This window comes from Platichthys flesus, chromosome 23 (assembly GCF_949316205.1).
Source record: "Platichthys flesus chromosome 23, fPlaFle2.1, whole genome shotgun sequence".
Taxonomy (NCBI): Eukaryota; Metazoa; Chordata; class Actinopteri; order Pleuronectiformes; family Pleuronectidae; genus Platichthys; species Platichthys flesus.
The window spans coordinates 15,978,124-15,993,505 of NC_084967.1; the positions used below are offsets into that span (position 1 = coordinate 15,978,124).

Sequence of the window (15,382 nt, forward strand, 5' to 3'; positions counted from 1 at the left end):
CAGGCTCTTATATCAGATAGTGGTTTTTATTTTGAAGTCCTGTGTAATAATGGACCTGAAGGATAATAATCATAAAGACATGAGGAGCAGCATCAGGTCGCCGGTGCCTTTGAGGAACAGATGGTTGGAGCGTGCGCAGCGTTAATCTGCACAGAAGAGGCTTTTCCAGGCGCAAGGGGGGGGGATTACGCCTCCCTTTTTCACGCGCGTGCGCACACACACGCTCGTGCCTGCAACTTCTGCCCCGCGGCAGTTTGTTTGTTTGTCAGTTAGTTTGTTTTATCTGAAGAATCGGAAGTTCTTGGGGCTCCAGCGAAACGTTTGCGTAAAAGTCTCCAAACTGTGCAGGTCACTGATGGTGACGGTTCACAGCAGTTACCCTTAATATTAATATTAAGAATGATATTCATATTATTATCAGGCTTATTCCTGATTGAATCAAAACTCCCTTAATTCCAATTAAGTTATTTGTCTGGTGCCAGTTCACAATTATCTCACGGTACTTTAAGGTCGAGAACCTATGGATGGATGGATGGATGGATAGATAGATAGATAGATAGATAGATAGATAGATGGATAGATGGATAGATGGATAGATGGATAGATGGATAGATAGATAGATAGATAGATAGATAGATAGATAGATAGATAGATAGATAGATAGATAGATAGATAGATAGATAGATAGATAGATAGATAGATGGATAGATGGATAGATGGATGGATGGATGGATGGATGGATGGATGGATGGATGGATGGATGGATGGATGGATGGATGGATGGATGGATGGATGGATGGATAGATAGATAGATAGATAGATAGATAGATAGATAGATAGATAGATAGATAGATAGATAGATAGATAGATAGATAGATAGATAGATAGATAGATAGATAGATAGATAGATAGATAGATAGATAGATAGATAGATAGATAGATAGATGGATGGATGGATGGATGGATGGATGGATGGATGGATAGAGAGATATGTTTTATACGAGATCTAGCGTAAATCTGAATATAATTAGAATTTAAAACAAGATTTAGTTAATGAGATATCTGAGACTGTATAGATTTCAAAATTATTTTATTATGACCTCGATAACTCTGATTCACAGTAGGTTGCCATCCGCTAATAAACTGAACAAAGAAGAAGATTGTTGGGTGAAAAACAACATCAAGGTAAATTACTGACAGTATGTCGCAATATCCTGATTCCTCTGTTTCCTACTTCCTGTTTTACTTCTCCTTTACTTTATCCCTTTAACCTTTAAACTTCATTGGGTTGGGTGAGTTTCCTCTCCCTATGATGCCACCTTATTAGAGAACATAGATGTAAGGCATTGTCCTTATACTGTCTGAACAAAGTGGAAGATGCTGAAGTAAACAGATCTATTCACCTTTTGAGTCATTGTTCCCAAACTAGTTACTAAAACTAAATATTCAACATGGACTCAACCAGACTCAACCGGATTGCCCGTAAGAATCCTACTCCGGTGACCTTGTCCCCAATCATGTTGGACAGGAACTGCAAACAGATTCTTGAACTGACCACCAGGGAAATCAAGAAAAACATCAAGAAGATCATTTTAGATGGGAAAAAGAAATCCCCAAGGATTCAGAAGAATTCACTGGATCAAAGCTACTTCGGTGTAGATGAGGAATACGTAGTGGAGAACATGAAGGACAACTTTCCACAGTTCTTCTCTACCAATTCATCAGAGGAATCAAGAAGATACTGTGAGAGCGTATCTGAATTCAGCCGGTTGATTGCTCGAGAGACTGTGAGCAAAATTAACAACCGCATGGGCTTGATGCTTAGAGACACTTCTAAGGGAAGCTCTGACCTTCCAGACACCTTCTACACAATGATCTCTCTCATTGGCAATATGACAAATTGCTTGAGCTCTTCATCCACCACCCACAGTCAAGAAGAAGACCAGGACCTTCACAAGCACAGGGGTTACCAAGTCAGAGGTATCTCACATCCCAGAAAGTCAGAGCAGAGAGGGAAATCTGATGATGGAAGTTCTGGAGATGAATGTTCAGATGATGAACATTCTGATCATGGAAATGATGAAGATGAAAATTCTGAAGATGAATGTTCAGATGATGGGTATGGTCCCCCACTCGTTGCCACTACATCAATCAACCACTGTGATGAAGAAGACCAGGACCCTCAAGAGGACTTGGAAGAAGCATTGAGGGTCATCTCACATCATCTTTCAGATTCAAAGGAGAGTTTGGATTCTGAAGATGAAAATTCTGGAGATGAATCTTCTGAGGGCTGTGATGAAGAAGACCAGGACCCTCAAGAGGACATGGATGAAGAAGTCAGGATCATCTCTCATAATTTTTCAGAATCAGAGGAGAGTTTCGATTCTGATGATGAAGATTCTGGAGATGAATCTTCAGAAGATGGAAGTGGTGATGCTGGGAAATGTGACGCTAAGGAGGAACCACATGAAAGTATTTGCAAAACTTCTGTCCAGCCAAGGCAGGCTTCTGAAGTCCAGCCTCCTTGTGAGCCAAGAAAGAAGTCAACGCCAAACTTAGATCACGGAAAGATGGCCTCGGTTATTTCAGCACTGGTTATCTACACCATAAGGAAGGCCAAAGCACCACCGAGTCTGGTAAATGGGCGTAGCCTCATCAACAATCTCATAGAGAAGGCCATACAGGAGATCAAGCTTGATAAAAAGATCTCAACCACGTTAGAAAATGAGAAGGAGATCCACAAGGCCTTGTTCAAAGTGCTGCTGAAGAAAGTTGGCAATGCGAGGGAGATCCTGCAAATCATGGAGACACAGACGTGTGATTGCGTCTTCATTGATGAATTGAGGATTCTATTGATGTCACCTCCTCCTAAAAAGAAAGGATCTTTCCTCAGGTTCTTCTCTTCAATGGGCAAACTCTTGAGGAGGCCGTTTAGGACCTGATCTCCTCAGATCCCAATTAGAGAGTGCTACCTTGCATGTGTAATATAACAGATTGCATGTTTGGTTGCTGGAAAGGGGAGATGTTAATAAAGAGACTTTGAATATTAAATACTCAACAATGTCATGCATTTTCTTTCTATTCACTTTTCCTATACAGGTAAATGGACAGGTAACAACATATGGAAATGGCGTAATAATCCTTGAACATTAACTTAAATTATTGGCTATAAATAAAATATCTTAATCCTTATTATTTACACCCATAAACATAGTGAACTTTAGCCACACTAATTTTGATAGGAATTTGAGCATGTTAAAGCCTCAAAAAGACAATTCATTTGTCTGAATAATATTAATAACAATTTCAAATTTAATTTACAATATCAATAGGGCCTCACCCTGTCGGTGAATATAATTAGAATTTAAAACAAGATTTAGTTAATGAGATATCTGAGACTCTGTATAGATTTCAAAATTATTTTATTATGACCTCGATAACTCTGATTCACACACTCTCAAAACAGTAGGTTGCCATCCGCTAATAAACTGAACAAAGAAGAAGATTGTTGGGTGAAAAACAACATCAAGGTAAATTACTGACAGTATGTCGCAATATCCTACTTCCTCTATTTCCTACTTCCTGTTTTACTTCTCCTTTACTTTATCCCTTAAACCTTTAAACTTCATTGGATTGGGTGAGTCTCCTCTCCCTATGATGTCACCTTATTAGAGAACATAGATGTTAGGCATTGTCTTTATACTGTCTGAACAAAGTGGAAGATGCTGAAGTAAACAGATCTATTCACCTTTTGAGACATTGTTCCCAAACTAGTTACTAAAACTAAATATTCAACATGGACTCAACCAGACTCAACCGGATTGCCCGTAAGAATCCCCATCCGGTGACCTTGTCCCCAATCATGTTGGACAGGAACTGCAAACAGATTCTTGAACTGACCACCAGGGAAATCAAGAAAAACATCAAGAAGATCATTTTAGATGGGAAAAAGAAATCCCCAAGGATTCAGAAGAATTCACCGGATCAAAGCTACTTCGGTGTGGATGAGGAATACGTAGTGAAGAACATGAAGGACAACTTTCCACAGTTCTTCTCTACCAATTCATCAGAGGAATCAAGAAGATACTGTGAGAGCGTATCTGAATTCAGCCGGTTGATTGCTCGAGAGACTGTGAGCAAAATTAACAACCGCATGGGCTTGATGCTTAGAGACACTTCTGAGGGAAGCTCTGACATTCCAGACACCTTCCACACAATGATCACTCTCATTGGCAATATGACAAGTTGCTTGAGCTCTTCATCCACCACCAACAGTCAAGAAGACGACCAGGACCTTCACAAGCACAGGGGTTACCAAGTCAGAGGTATCTCACATCCCAGAAAGTCAGAGCAGAGAGGGAAATCTGATGATGGAAGTTCTGGAGATGAATGTTCAGATGATGAACATTCTGATCATGGAAATGATGAAGATGAAAATTCTGAAGATGAATGTTCAGATGATGGGTATGGTCCCCCACTGGTTGCCACTAAATCAATCAACCACTGTGATGACGAAGACCAGGACCCTCAAGAGGACTTGGAAGAAGCATTGAGGGTCATCTCACATCATCTTTCAGATTCAAAGGAGAGTTTGAATTCTGATTATGAAAATTCCGGAGATGAATCTTCTGAGGGCTGTGATGAAGAAGACCAGGACCCTCAAGAGGACATGGATGAAGAAGTCAGGATCATCTCTCATAATTTTTCAGATTCAGAGGAGAGTTTCGATTCTGATGATGGAGATTCTGGAGATGAATCTTCAGAAGATGGAAGTGGTGATGCTGGGAAATGTGACGCTAAGGAGGAACCACATGAAAGTATTTGCAAAACTTCTGTCCAGCCAAGGCAGGCTTCTGAAGTCCAGCCTCCTTGTGAGCCAAGAAAGAAGTCAACACCAAACTTAGATCACGGAAAGATGGCCTCGGTTATTTCAGGACTGGTTATCTACACCATAAGGAAGGCCAAAGCCCCACCGAGTGTGGTAAATGGGCGTAGCCTCATCAACAATCTCATAGAGAAGGCCATACAGGAGATCAAGCCTGATAAAAAGATCTCAACCACGTTAGAAAATGAGAAGGAGATCCACAAGGCCTTGTTTAAAGTGCTGCTGAAGAAAGTTGGCAATGCGAGGGAGATCCTGCAAATCATGGAGACACAGACGTGTGACTGCGTCTTCATTGATGAATTAAGGATTCTGTTGATGTCACCTCCTCCTAAAAAGAAAGGATCTTTCCTCAGGTTCTTCTCTTCAATGGGCAAACTCTTGAGGAGGCCGTTTAGGACCTGATCTCCTCAGAGCCCAACTAGAGAGTGCTACCTTGCATGTGTAATATAACAAATTGCATGTTTGGTTGCTGGAAAGGGGAGATGTTAATAAAGCGACTTTGAATATTAAATACTCAACAATGTTATGCAATTTCTCTCCATTCACTTTTCCTACAGATAAATGGACAGGTAATAACATATGGAAATGGCCTAATAATCCTTGAACATTAATTTAAATTATTGGCAATAAATGAAATATCTTAATCCTTATTATTTACACCCATAAACATAGTGAACATTAACCACACAAATTTTGAAGTCTGAATAATAATAATAATCCTTACAATTCCAATAGGGCCTCATCCTGTCAGTGTTCAGTCCCTAATTATGTGTTTAAATGTTGTGTCTCAACTTCCCTCCGTTGTTGTGTGTGTGTCTCTGCAGAAATAAACTCAGTGATATCCTGCACAGACTCCTTCTTTAATCGGATTAATTAGCAATTAGTGTTAATTAGAGACATTTCAGAGGCAACAGCTGCACAGAAACGCTTTTTTTAAATAATAGTCCATATGTTTTGTCGCCTCTCCTTTATTTTCAATTATATCTTCATTGAATCATATTGTTCTGTCCATTCTTAACATCCAACAGCTCCATCCTCCATCTTGGCTCTGCTTAGATCATTTAGTGATTAACAATTATTACAGCATCTCTGAGTCTGAGTCTTTGCGTCCCTGTGTTTTCCAACTTGAATCTAAGAGCCTCGGTCCTCATACCTTCACGTGCGCGTGAGATCTGGCCTCGGGTGCCCTCGTGCGCGCAGTGGGACGCACGACCTGGTGCCACTGACCCAAACACAAAGGATCTGAGGCGGAGCCCCCCCCCCCTTCCAAGGAATTCTGCAGAGCAGCGCAGGCGTGAAGCGAGAGGAGAGCTAACAGGAAGTCAGAGAACTGCTCCTACAAAATAAAACAAGAGAGAAAATTAGTTTAAAGGGATAGTTCAGCCCCCAAAATAAGAACTCTTATTTGACCCATATATCTGTCAAGTCCAACTCGGCGAGTCAGAAGATCTGAGAGCAGCTGGAAAATTTAAAAGTAAATTAAAAAAAAACCTTCCTCTTTCTCTATATCAACTTTTATGTCACTCTATTTCATCATTTATATTTTTTTATTATTATTAATTTCTGGATTTTTACTTAGTTTTCATTCCACACTCTTTAACTACTCTTACCATAATTTTAGCTTTTATGTTAAATTATATAAATGTTTGATTGTTTTATTTTATAAATTTAATTTATCTATCTATTTATTCATGTGTATATCCATTTTGCTGAGTGCATTGTCTTTAATTTTGTTTATTTTCTTTGCTCTTGTTTTATGTCTCGTGTCAGAGTCTCACGTGTCACATGACAGCTTCTAGTTAAGCCTCTTATTGTGAAGGGCTCGGACCAGAAGCCCTTTGATCTCCATGTCTCTTTGACTCTTTGTTGTCTTCGTGTTGAACATGGCTGTGACTTTGATCCTCGATGCAGCGGTTTTTGTTTTTGTCTCGTGAGGACATCAAACATCTGGAAACACTGAAGAGACAAAAACAACCATCCTCATTGACTTGAATTTAAAGATCCCGTGGGGTCGGCTTGTTTTCTCCACCAGCTCCAGAAACACTCGGCCCACCCGGGGGAGGAGACGGTGCCGTTCAGCCGTGTCAACGTGGACATGTTCGATTCCCGCGTCGTCGAGCGGTTCCAGGACGTGTTCAACATGTCGGACATCAACAAGGCTAATCCTCACGGCTGCGACAACGGAGCCCTGACGGACCGGTTCGGGGTTCTGATCCAGGCGCTGCTGGCCGCGGTCGCCTTCAGCACGTTGATGCGTAAGTCCCCGACGCACCTTCCTCATCATCACCTCCTCATCCTCCTCATCTTCACAGGATCGTGTCTGACACAACGTGCATAAACGCGCACGTTAAAGGTCGCGGGTCCACGTGGGGTTCTGTTGATGTTTTAGCCTCGTCACCTCGCAAACCAAACCCCATTGATAAATATGCAAATCTAACATTCGCTGGCTTCTCGGTGTGAATCTATATACAATATGACGTATTTTAAAACATCATCTAATCAATAAGCACCTGTTTGTAATCTCGGCTGATGTCAGGTGATGTTAATATCATGCATTCTAAGGAAAGTTAACTTCCACGTCCACACACTAGAGAACAGCGATATGCGTGTACAATTACGTCAGTTGTGTATTTAGATGAAATGACGTTCTGCACGTGACTCTTATAAACACCCCGAATTCCCTGTTGAGACTCATATTAAGTAAATGATTGATGTTTACTCTACCGAACGGGAATGTGTGCCGATAAGCAAGGCAGCAACACTAATTGTGATGTTTTTTTAATGGGAGTCTGGTCAGAGTCTGCAGAATGGCAGGTTCTGAATCCTGCGCTTCCTTTAGCTTCATGATAACATCTACACATATTTATTCAGGGATTTAACATTTTAATGAGCATCAAACTCAACATTGTCTCCTGCTGCTCTGGGTCATAACACATTTGAAGAAACATGAGCCTCAGAGGATTTAATTAGGATTGAATGACTTCAGGAGTCTGGTTTACTTTAATCTAGATATAATTCAGGATATTTTGCACATTAGTTTTTGCCTTTGCAGTGAAACTAGAAGCTCCATGTGCTCCAGCCTGAACAAAGACCATTTACTGTAGAATAATCTTGTGACTGTGAGGCAGCTGACTCAGTGAGCGTTAAATACTTGTGCAACATCGGTAGTAATCTGCTGCCAGTTGTCCTTTTTAATTCAAAATGTCGCACACGATCCAAAACTCAAACTAAAGTAAAAATATTTACTTTAGTTTTCATTTGTCTGAATTGAAAACCTGTGAATGTGTTTATTTAGTCAGTTTTCCTTTTGTTTGTGGAGAAAATTCTTGATCCCTGATTAACCTCAATGCCTCATGGAAGCAGGAGTGTTGCCCCAGGCAAAAATTACCTCCCCCCCCCGCCCCTACCCCCCTCAAAGAAACGCACAAACAACGTGATTCCATTCTGCAAATGATTCTTTTAGTATCAAACTTCTGAACAAAACACACACACTGTGCCTACACATGGTAAGATTAAAGAAGTAAAACTGAAGTGAAAACCTCCACCACAGCTTTCAGACATTAACTCTGGACAATATCCACACACTGAGGTCCTGACGTTATCCAGAGTCCAGGGTCTTTCAGGAGATTCTACAGTTAAAGGTGTTCGTAACAATGCTCCTGAGCATTCAGGTGGGGGGGGGGGGGGGCAGCAGGAGGAGGCAGGATGTAAAGTATGAAATGCGCTAATGACCCAGAACTCCTGAATCTCATCGTCTTTGTTGTCGTCTCTTTTGTGTGTGGCTCCTCTTTTTCATTTTGTTTAGTTCTTTCCAGTTTAGAAAGTTAATGTTGGGACATTATAGTTCAATGCATGTCTGAAAACAGTTTAATTAGACGTCTTCAACCAAAAACCTCTAGAATCAAGAAGCGTTGGCAGAAAGTTGTTGTCACGAGGCCTCGTCAGGACGCGTCTGACTGTGATGTCATTGCCGTCTCCTCTACGTTGTTGAACATATCATTTTTAAAGTTCTCGTTGCTGTGAACTCACTTTATCGCCTCGGGGGAAATAACGTAAATAAAAATGCGAGTGCTTCCAGTTTAGACGAGCGTGTTGTACGATCTAATAATCGCTGAGTCGTCTTTATAAGGTCAGTGCAGCTAATCAAGCAGCTGAACCCTCGGAGCGGGGGAGCGATGCAGAATTGGGCCAGGCCTCGAGGCGGTGGGGGGGAATCGATGAGCCCTAACCTCCACTCACTGACTGATTAGTAGAGAAATCGATACCACATACACAGCCCACCCCACCCCCCCACCCCCACCCTGCTTTACATATGCAAGTGTTGTTCTCGGTCAGCACACAAGCATCTGTTAGTGTTGACAGTCTTTATTTAAGTGCAGCAGAGCAGTCGAGTCCTTCAGCTGTGACCACGGAGCCGGTGAACGTCACAGCCGGAGCCCCCACCGGGCGTCAGTCTGCTGAGGACGCCACTCGTCCTCGAGGCCGCGTCCTTCTTCCCACACTCGCACAATCCAGATAAAGGCTGAACATCCAGTGTCGCCGCCGCCGTCTGTCGACCTTCAGACTTTCACACTTTCCTGTTTGTCCTCCGTGCACTTTCCTTCCAGTGAGAGTTTGAAAAGAGGGAAACATTTAATAGAATATAAGTAAACAATCAATTGAATCTAGAAAAGAGTTGCACGTCTGCAGGACACGTCTCCATCCTGTTCTCACTCGAAGGTCACATTCTCCGACACTGAGAGATGGTGAGATAGAGGAACAGTGGGCGTCTGTTCACCGTGAGCCTTGGGGGGGGGGACAAGGATGATACGTGATGGTGTGTCTTCTTAATCTGTCTTCGTTCCCTCTCTGCTGAGACTCGCTGCAGGGAAACTGATGAATGTCTGACGGCAACTTTATCCACTAATCCATCGCCTCTCCTGTTTGTTTGCAGTGAAGAGATTCCGTGAGCCTGCTGGGATCAGACGACCGTGGAGGATCTGGTCAGAGAAGTTTCCTTCTTCTGTTTTTAACCGATCATCCTGTCCTATGTGTCAGGAAGAGTTAGAGAACAGCTGTCAGTGGAGACACAGGCCACAGAATGACTATCAGGGATCATAAAACAACCACGGAGACACAAAATGACCACAAAGAGACACAACATGTTCATAAAAACACACCAAATGACAAACAAAAGGCTCAAAAAAACCTCAAAGACACAAAATGACCACAAAGAGACACAACATGACCATGAAAACCCACCAAATGACAAACAAAAGACTCAAAACAACCTCAAAGACACAAATTGACCACAAAGAGAGACAGAATTACGACACAGAAATGCTAAATAACCACAAACAGGAACAGAATAGAAACCAGGTCCTTGTTTTATTGTCATATTCAACCCTAACCTTGAAATTAACATTCCACATGTTCCCCTTAAATCTTCTTCAGGTTTTACGACACGTCCAAACAGGCCATCGGCGCCCTCTTCATCCACTTTGCCAACGTCTTCCTCTCCACGCTCACCGAAGAGGACCCATGCTCGCTGTGAGTCTCACTCGGTGATAAGATGAGGTGAGAGGATCAGGGACGTCTCAACAATAACTTCTCTGTCTGTTTTCTTTTGAAACGCAGGTATCTGATGAACTTCCTGCTGGACGCCACGCTGGGGATGCTGGTCATCTGGCTCGCCATCAAGTGCGTGTCCAAGCTGGTGGAGTACAAGCAGTGGACGCTGCTGATGTTCGGGGAGTACGGTCAGTGACTTCTTCTTCTTCTCATCTCTAACATAGACACAGATTTTGAGCTTCAGACAGAAGAAGCAGCAGTTGAGGTTATTTCCACCAGGGGTCGGTGTAGTGCAGCTGGAGGCAGACTGGGAGGAAACAGCTGCAGAACACATTCCCAGTGGCTTTGGAGACGGATCAACTCCAGACTGATCATTACACTCTCTCACTCTTCTGGCTTTTCTTTTAACATCCTCCATGAATCCACCGAGTGGTCACATCCCTCCGAGGGTCAGGGGCTCAGATCAGATCCTCTGACCCTGAGTCAGATACACAGGTCACAGAATCTGTTAAAGTCCATTTAGGATGAGCTGATTCAGGTGTGAACAGTAGATGGTGGATCTCCCACTCTCTCTCCTTGAGTGTGTCTGTGTGTCCCACTCCCTCGTCTTCCTGTCTAATGACAGACTTGTCCTCCTTTGTGTCTGCTGAGCTGAGACACCTGCACAACACACCTCTGACTTAGTGCATGGCAGGAAACACTGTTTACATTACAGCCGGACACATTTTTACAACCTGATACTGATATCAGGGTGTGAACCAATGTCTGACACCTTATCAACCCCCTCCTCCTCCTCCTCCTCCTCCTCCCCCCTCCTGCAGGCGACCCCCCTCAGGCGGCGGCGTGGCTCGGGCAGTGTGGCGTCTACCTTCTCATCATGGTGCTGGAGAAAGGTTCCATCAGCCTGGTGCTGCTCGTCCCCGGATGGTCCAAGGTGAAGATGCTGCTCTGGTGTCAGTGCTGCTTTCAGGGCCGATGGGGATAAATAGCCTCCTGTGACGGACAGATCCCATTGGCCTCTGACGGGTTTTTCATATATTCATGGTCTTATTATCTTATCTAGAATAAACAAGCAGGGGATGAATCATGACTTGTTCGGCTTCTAATGGAAACACTGACGCTGTGTTCATGCATCTGAAGAAGTTTGTTTGCTTGACATCAGGGATCATATTTGTTTATTGGAATCATCCCTCGTCAAAGCGACAGTTCCCAAGGAACCAAAGCACAGTTTGTTCTTTTAGTTCCCGGTAGGAAGCGGTTTTGTTTAGTGAAGCTCTCTGTGTTGTTTCTGAGACTTTTCCTCTGTTTAGATATCGTCTCCACTGTCGTTGATCAAAAGTAAACTGTGATTATAAATAGCAGGATTATGAAGATGTTTATTTAAATTTAAATAGAAATGATGAAGGAAGGAGAACATACTCACAATAGTTATAGAGCTCATCGTTAAAATACAAATAAGCACATTTCAGTTATTTCACTGAAATCTTGAGCATTACCTTTTTTATTGAAGCCTAGAATTGGAATTTAAGTAGAAATTCAAATGTAAAAGTATATTAAACATTTCTCCTCTTCTTCTCCAGCTGCAGGAGGTGTTGCTGGGCTACATCGCTAACCCTCAGCTGGAGCTGGTGCTGGTCATGCTCATCGTGCCCTTCATCGTCAACGTGAGTTTCCCTCTTATCATCTTTTACTCTATTTAAAACGGTGCAGCGTAAGTAACCCCGTCTCTCTGGCTCCCCCTGCAGTCCATCATGTTCTGGGTGGTGGACAGCCTGATGATGAGGAAGTACAAGACGATGAAGGGCCTGGACGACTCCTGCGACAGCTCGGTGCAGAAGGCCGACTCGCCGCCCGGCGTGGATGGCGAGGAGTCACGGGTGAGAGTCCAGTTCACTGCTGGTTCTGGTTTTTAACCCCCGGGGGAATCGAAGCAGCTGCTTTCGGTTCACAGCAGATTCCCATGTTTTGATTCTTTGGTCCAATAACGTTTTAATACTGTTCCCACTAAATAAGTTTGTTCCGTCTTTGATGATGAGAAGGAAACTTTTTTAATGTGTGTGTGAAAATATGAAAATGTGTCTTGATGTGACCACACAGTCACGCTGGGTGTCGACTGCACCTGTTGTTTTGGGGGATGAACACACACACACAGAGAGAGACAGACACACACACACACAGAGAGAGACAGACAGACAGACACACACACACACACAAGAGCTTTTCTCTCTTGACACTTGTTTGAATGAGAAACAAACGGAGATGAATTCACTCCAAGAAACACTGAGTCAGACTCTCCCCTCGTTTCTGGGAATTGAAAGAATGTGAGATTCTTTTTTAAATCGATTTAATTCTCGGTTTGTTTTCTGTGTCAAGCTTTAAAAATGTCTTTCTGATCTGCTTATGAAAATCATTTAAAAGCTCCGTCCACCCGAATTACCAAAAAGCTCCAACATACTGAAAAATCAATGTTTAACAATAGAATCATTATTATATATATATATATATATATATGTCATGACTCATCTCCTCTGTTTGTGTGGAAGCAGAAACATGGGCAGAGAAATTCTAAACAGAATTAGTAATTAGGGAGCGTGACCCTGGTGCTGAGTGGGATGAGAGAGTTTGTCCCTCGCTCCTCTCGTCCTCGCCGCTGGGCGTCTGCCAGGGCGTCATAAATCAAACCTTCTCTCCGGGAATACAAGTGACATTTAGGAGTCGTTTCCACGCGCTGATGCTATGGAAAGCAGTAGTGGAGTGGAGGAGGGACAGAGGGGCTTTGACTGTGATGAGGTCTCAGAGGGATGGGGGGGGGGCTACGGCCACAATGCTGTTGTTGATCATCTGAGGCTCTTGAGCTCCAGAGGTCTTTTATCAAGCATTAATCAGAAATAGAGCTTCCCAGAGATGGAAGCACTGAATCTGCTCTGCTCTTTATAAGATCTGTCTTTCCATCTTCTTCCCCTCACGTCATCCTCTTATATAGAGCAGCATATGGACGTTTATCAGGCTGTAAATATCGTGTGGAATTTAGCTCCTTTGGGATTTGAACCCCTGCTGCTGCTGGAGAGTCTACAGGGGACTTTTTTCCACTTTAGGAATGTAAATGCAGAACCCAGATATTTCCCAGTAGTTTGTTTTTCTTACAACCGTAATAAGTAGAAAAAAATGGATTAAAGAAGGCAAATTAAAAGCAAGTGCTGCAAGTGTAAGGATATTTATAAAGTACAAGAGCTGTAAGTGAAAAACTGAACTTTCAGGAGAGCACTGAAATCTTTCCAGGAATTCCCCTGTTTTAAAATATCTGATCTTGTGCTTCTTAATATGTGAAAGACATATTTAACACAATGTCCTCCCTCAGGTGCTGTTGACCGAGACGGACACGGATGAGACGTCATCGGAGGAGGAAGAGGACGAGCCTGGTGATGAGGGACCAGTCCCCAGTGTGCATTATTCAGGGGGACCAATAAGACCCAGCTGGGTGCTGGTGTAAAACCAGGTGACGTCCGACTCATCCATCCACTGTCCACTCGCACTTAGGAGCCCAAATCCGGACGAGAACAAAAAGCCTTGCGTCCTTGTGTCCTCAGATTTAAAGGTCTAAATATCTAAAGGTCTTATAACCTTCGAATGTGAACACTGCAGCTGCCTTCTTCTTCTGCACTGAAGGTGTGAATCGTTACAGGTGGAGCATGAACATCAAACTGCATTCTGGGATTTTTAAAAAGCTCTTTATCCTCTCACTGTGCTGATTATCCAGCAGCAGCCGCAGGGCAAACGTGAAAGGAACGAGTGGAAGTGAAATGAATCCTTCTTCTCCACAACGGGGACTTTTTCGGTGAAGTATCTTTTACATATATATCAAAAAGTGCTTGAAAGCTTTACTCAATCAAATATAATCACTTCAAATCTGCTTTTATTAACGAAGGTGTAATTATAGTCATGGTTTTACTCCTTTGCTGCTTTTAAAAAGACGAGATGTGGGAAACTGTTCAGTGGTGGAGGAAACGACCAAGTCACACAATAATTGGTATTTAAACATAAATCAAAAATAAAGGAATCATTAAAGAAAATATGAGATTAGCAATAATTGAGAAAAATATGTCACTTATATTAAGTCTAAAATTTAGAGACAAATGAGTATTTAAACTTTTTGATTTAAATGAGAGAATCAAAACAAATCTTGTGTCTGTCTGGTAAACACGTAGCGGGTTAGCTTAGCATAAAGACTGTAAGTTGGTGTGGCTCTGTCCATAAGCCAGTTATCATACAGATGTGAGTAAAATGGTGTTAATCTCCTCAAAATATATATTTTACAAAATGGGAAACAATTCCTCTAAAGAAGTTTTCTTTGTTTTGTCCATATTCAAACACAAAAGTTATTCTAAAGTAACACAACTGTCCCTGATGAAAGGTTCTACTCCCTTGTGGTTGTTCTCTCTGTGGGAGGACGCAGCAGCTGTTTGCAACTCGTGGCACATGTCTTTATTTATTCTGTTTATATTTTATATAAGTATTTGACTTTTTACATATTGTGCTCTGATCTGTGGTGACAACAGTGGAATGTTTTTTTTTAGTGTGTGATGTAAACAGGAGAAATTTCAGAGTCGTCGCCAAATTACAGTTTTAAATTCCGACTGAATCGAAGGAAGTTACTTTTGTATATTAATCATCAAACATGTCAGCTTTACTTGTTTACATTTATAGATTTCACATATTCCTTCTGTCCTGATTTATTTTGTATTCCAACGTAGCTTTGTGTATTCTTTTTTTTTTTAAATAAATGAAATGACGCACACATCACTTCCCTTAAGTGTCGTCATCGGGATCGAACCTCGGTGCTTCTGTCTGTCTTGAAATCTATACGATGAATAAAGATGGCTGACACACAAACTCGTGATCTGGTGTTGAATTCCTCTGGGGGGGGGGGGGGGGGGGTGATGACAGACA

The 15,382-nt window shown here is 42.3% G+C and overlaps 1 protein-coding gene across 1 annotated transcript; it reads left to right on the forward strand.

The window, feature by feature from the left end:
* The first annotated feature begins 6,721 nt into the window (after positions 1-6,721).
* On the forward strand, positions 6,722-15,325 carry tmem110l (transmembrane protein 110, like). Its single transcript, XM_062383087.1, has 8 exons — positions 6,722-7,140; positions 9,819-9,867; positions 10,319-10,414; positions 10,502-10,623; positions 11,257-11,369; positions 12,016-12,099; positions 12,181-12,312; positions 13,794-15,325. The coding sequence occupies exons 1-8, from the start codon at positions 6,981-6,983 to the stop codon at positions 13,923-13,925; spliced, it is 888 nt and encodes a 295-aa protein (XP_062239071.1). The 5' UTR covers positions 6,722-6,980; the 3' UTR covers positions 13,926-15,325.
* Positions 15,326-15,382: the final 57 nt, after the last annotated feature.

Bases quoted from the DNA above. Each gene is read 5' to 3' on its own strand.
- tmem110l (XM_062383087.1), top strand. From the start codon at position 6,981: ATGTTCGATTCCCGCGTCGTCGAGCGGTTCCAGGACGTGTTCAACATG. The intron at 9,868-10,318 runs GTCAGAGAAGTT...AATCTTCTTCAG, and splicing joins AGACGACCGTGGAGGATCTG to GTTTTACGACACGTCCAAAC. The intron at 12,100-12,180 runs GTGAGTTTCCCT...CTCCCCCTGCAG, and splicing joins TCGTGCCCTTCATCGTCAAC to TCCATCATGTTCTGGGTGGT.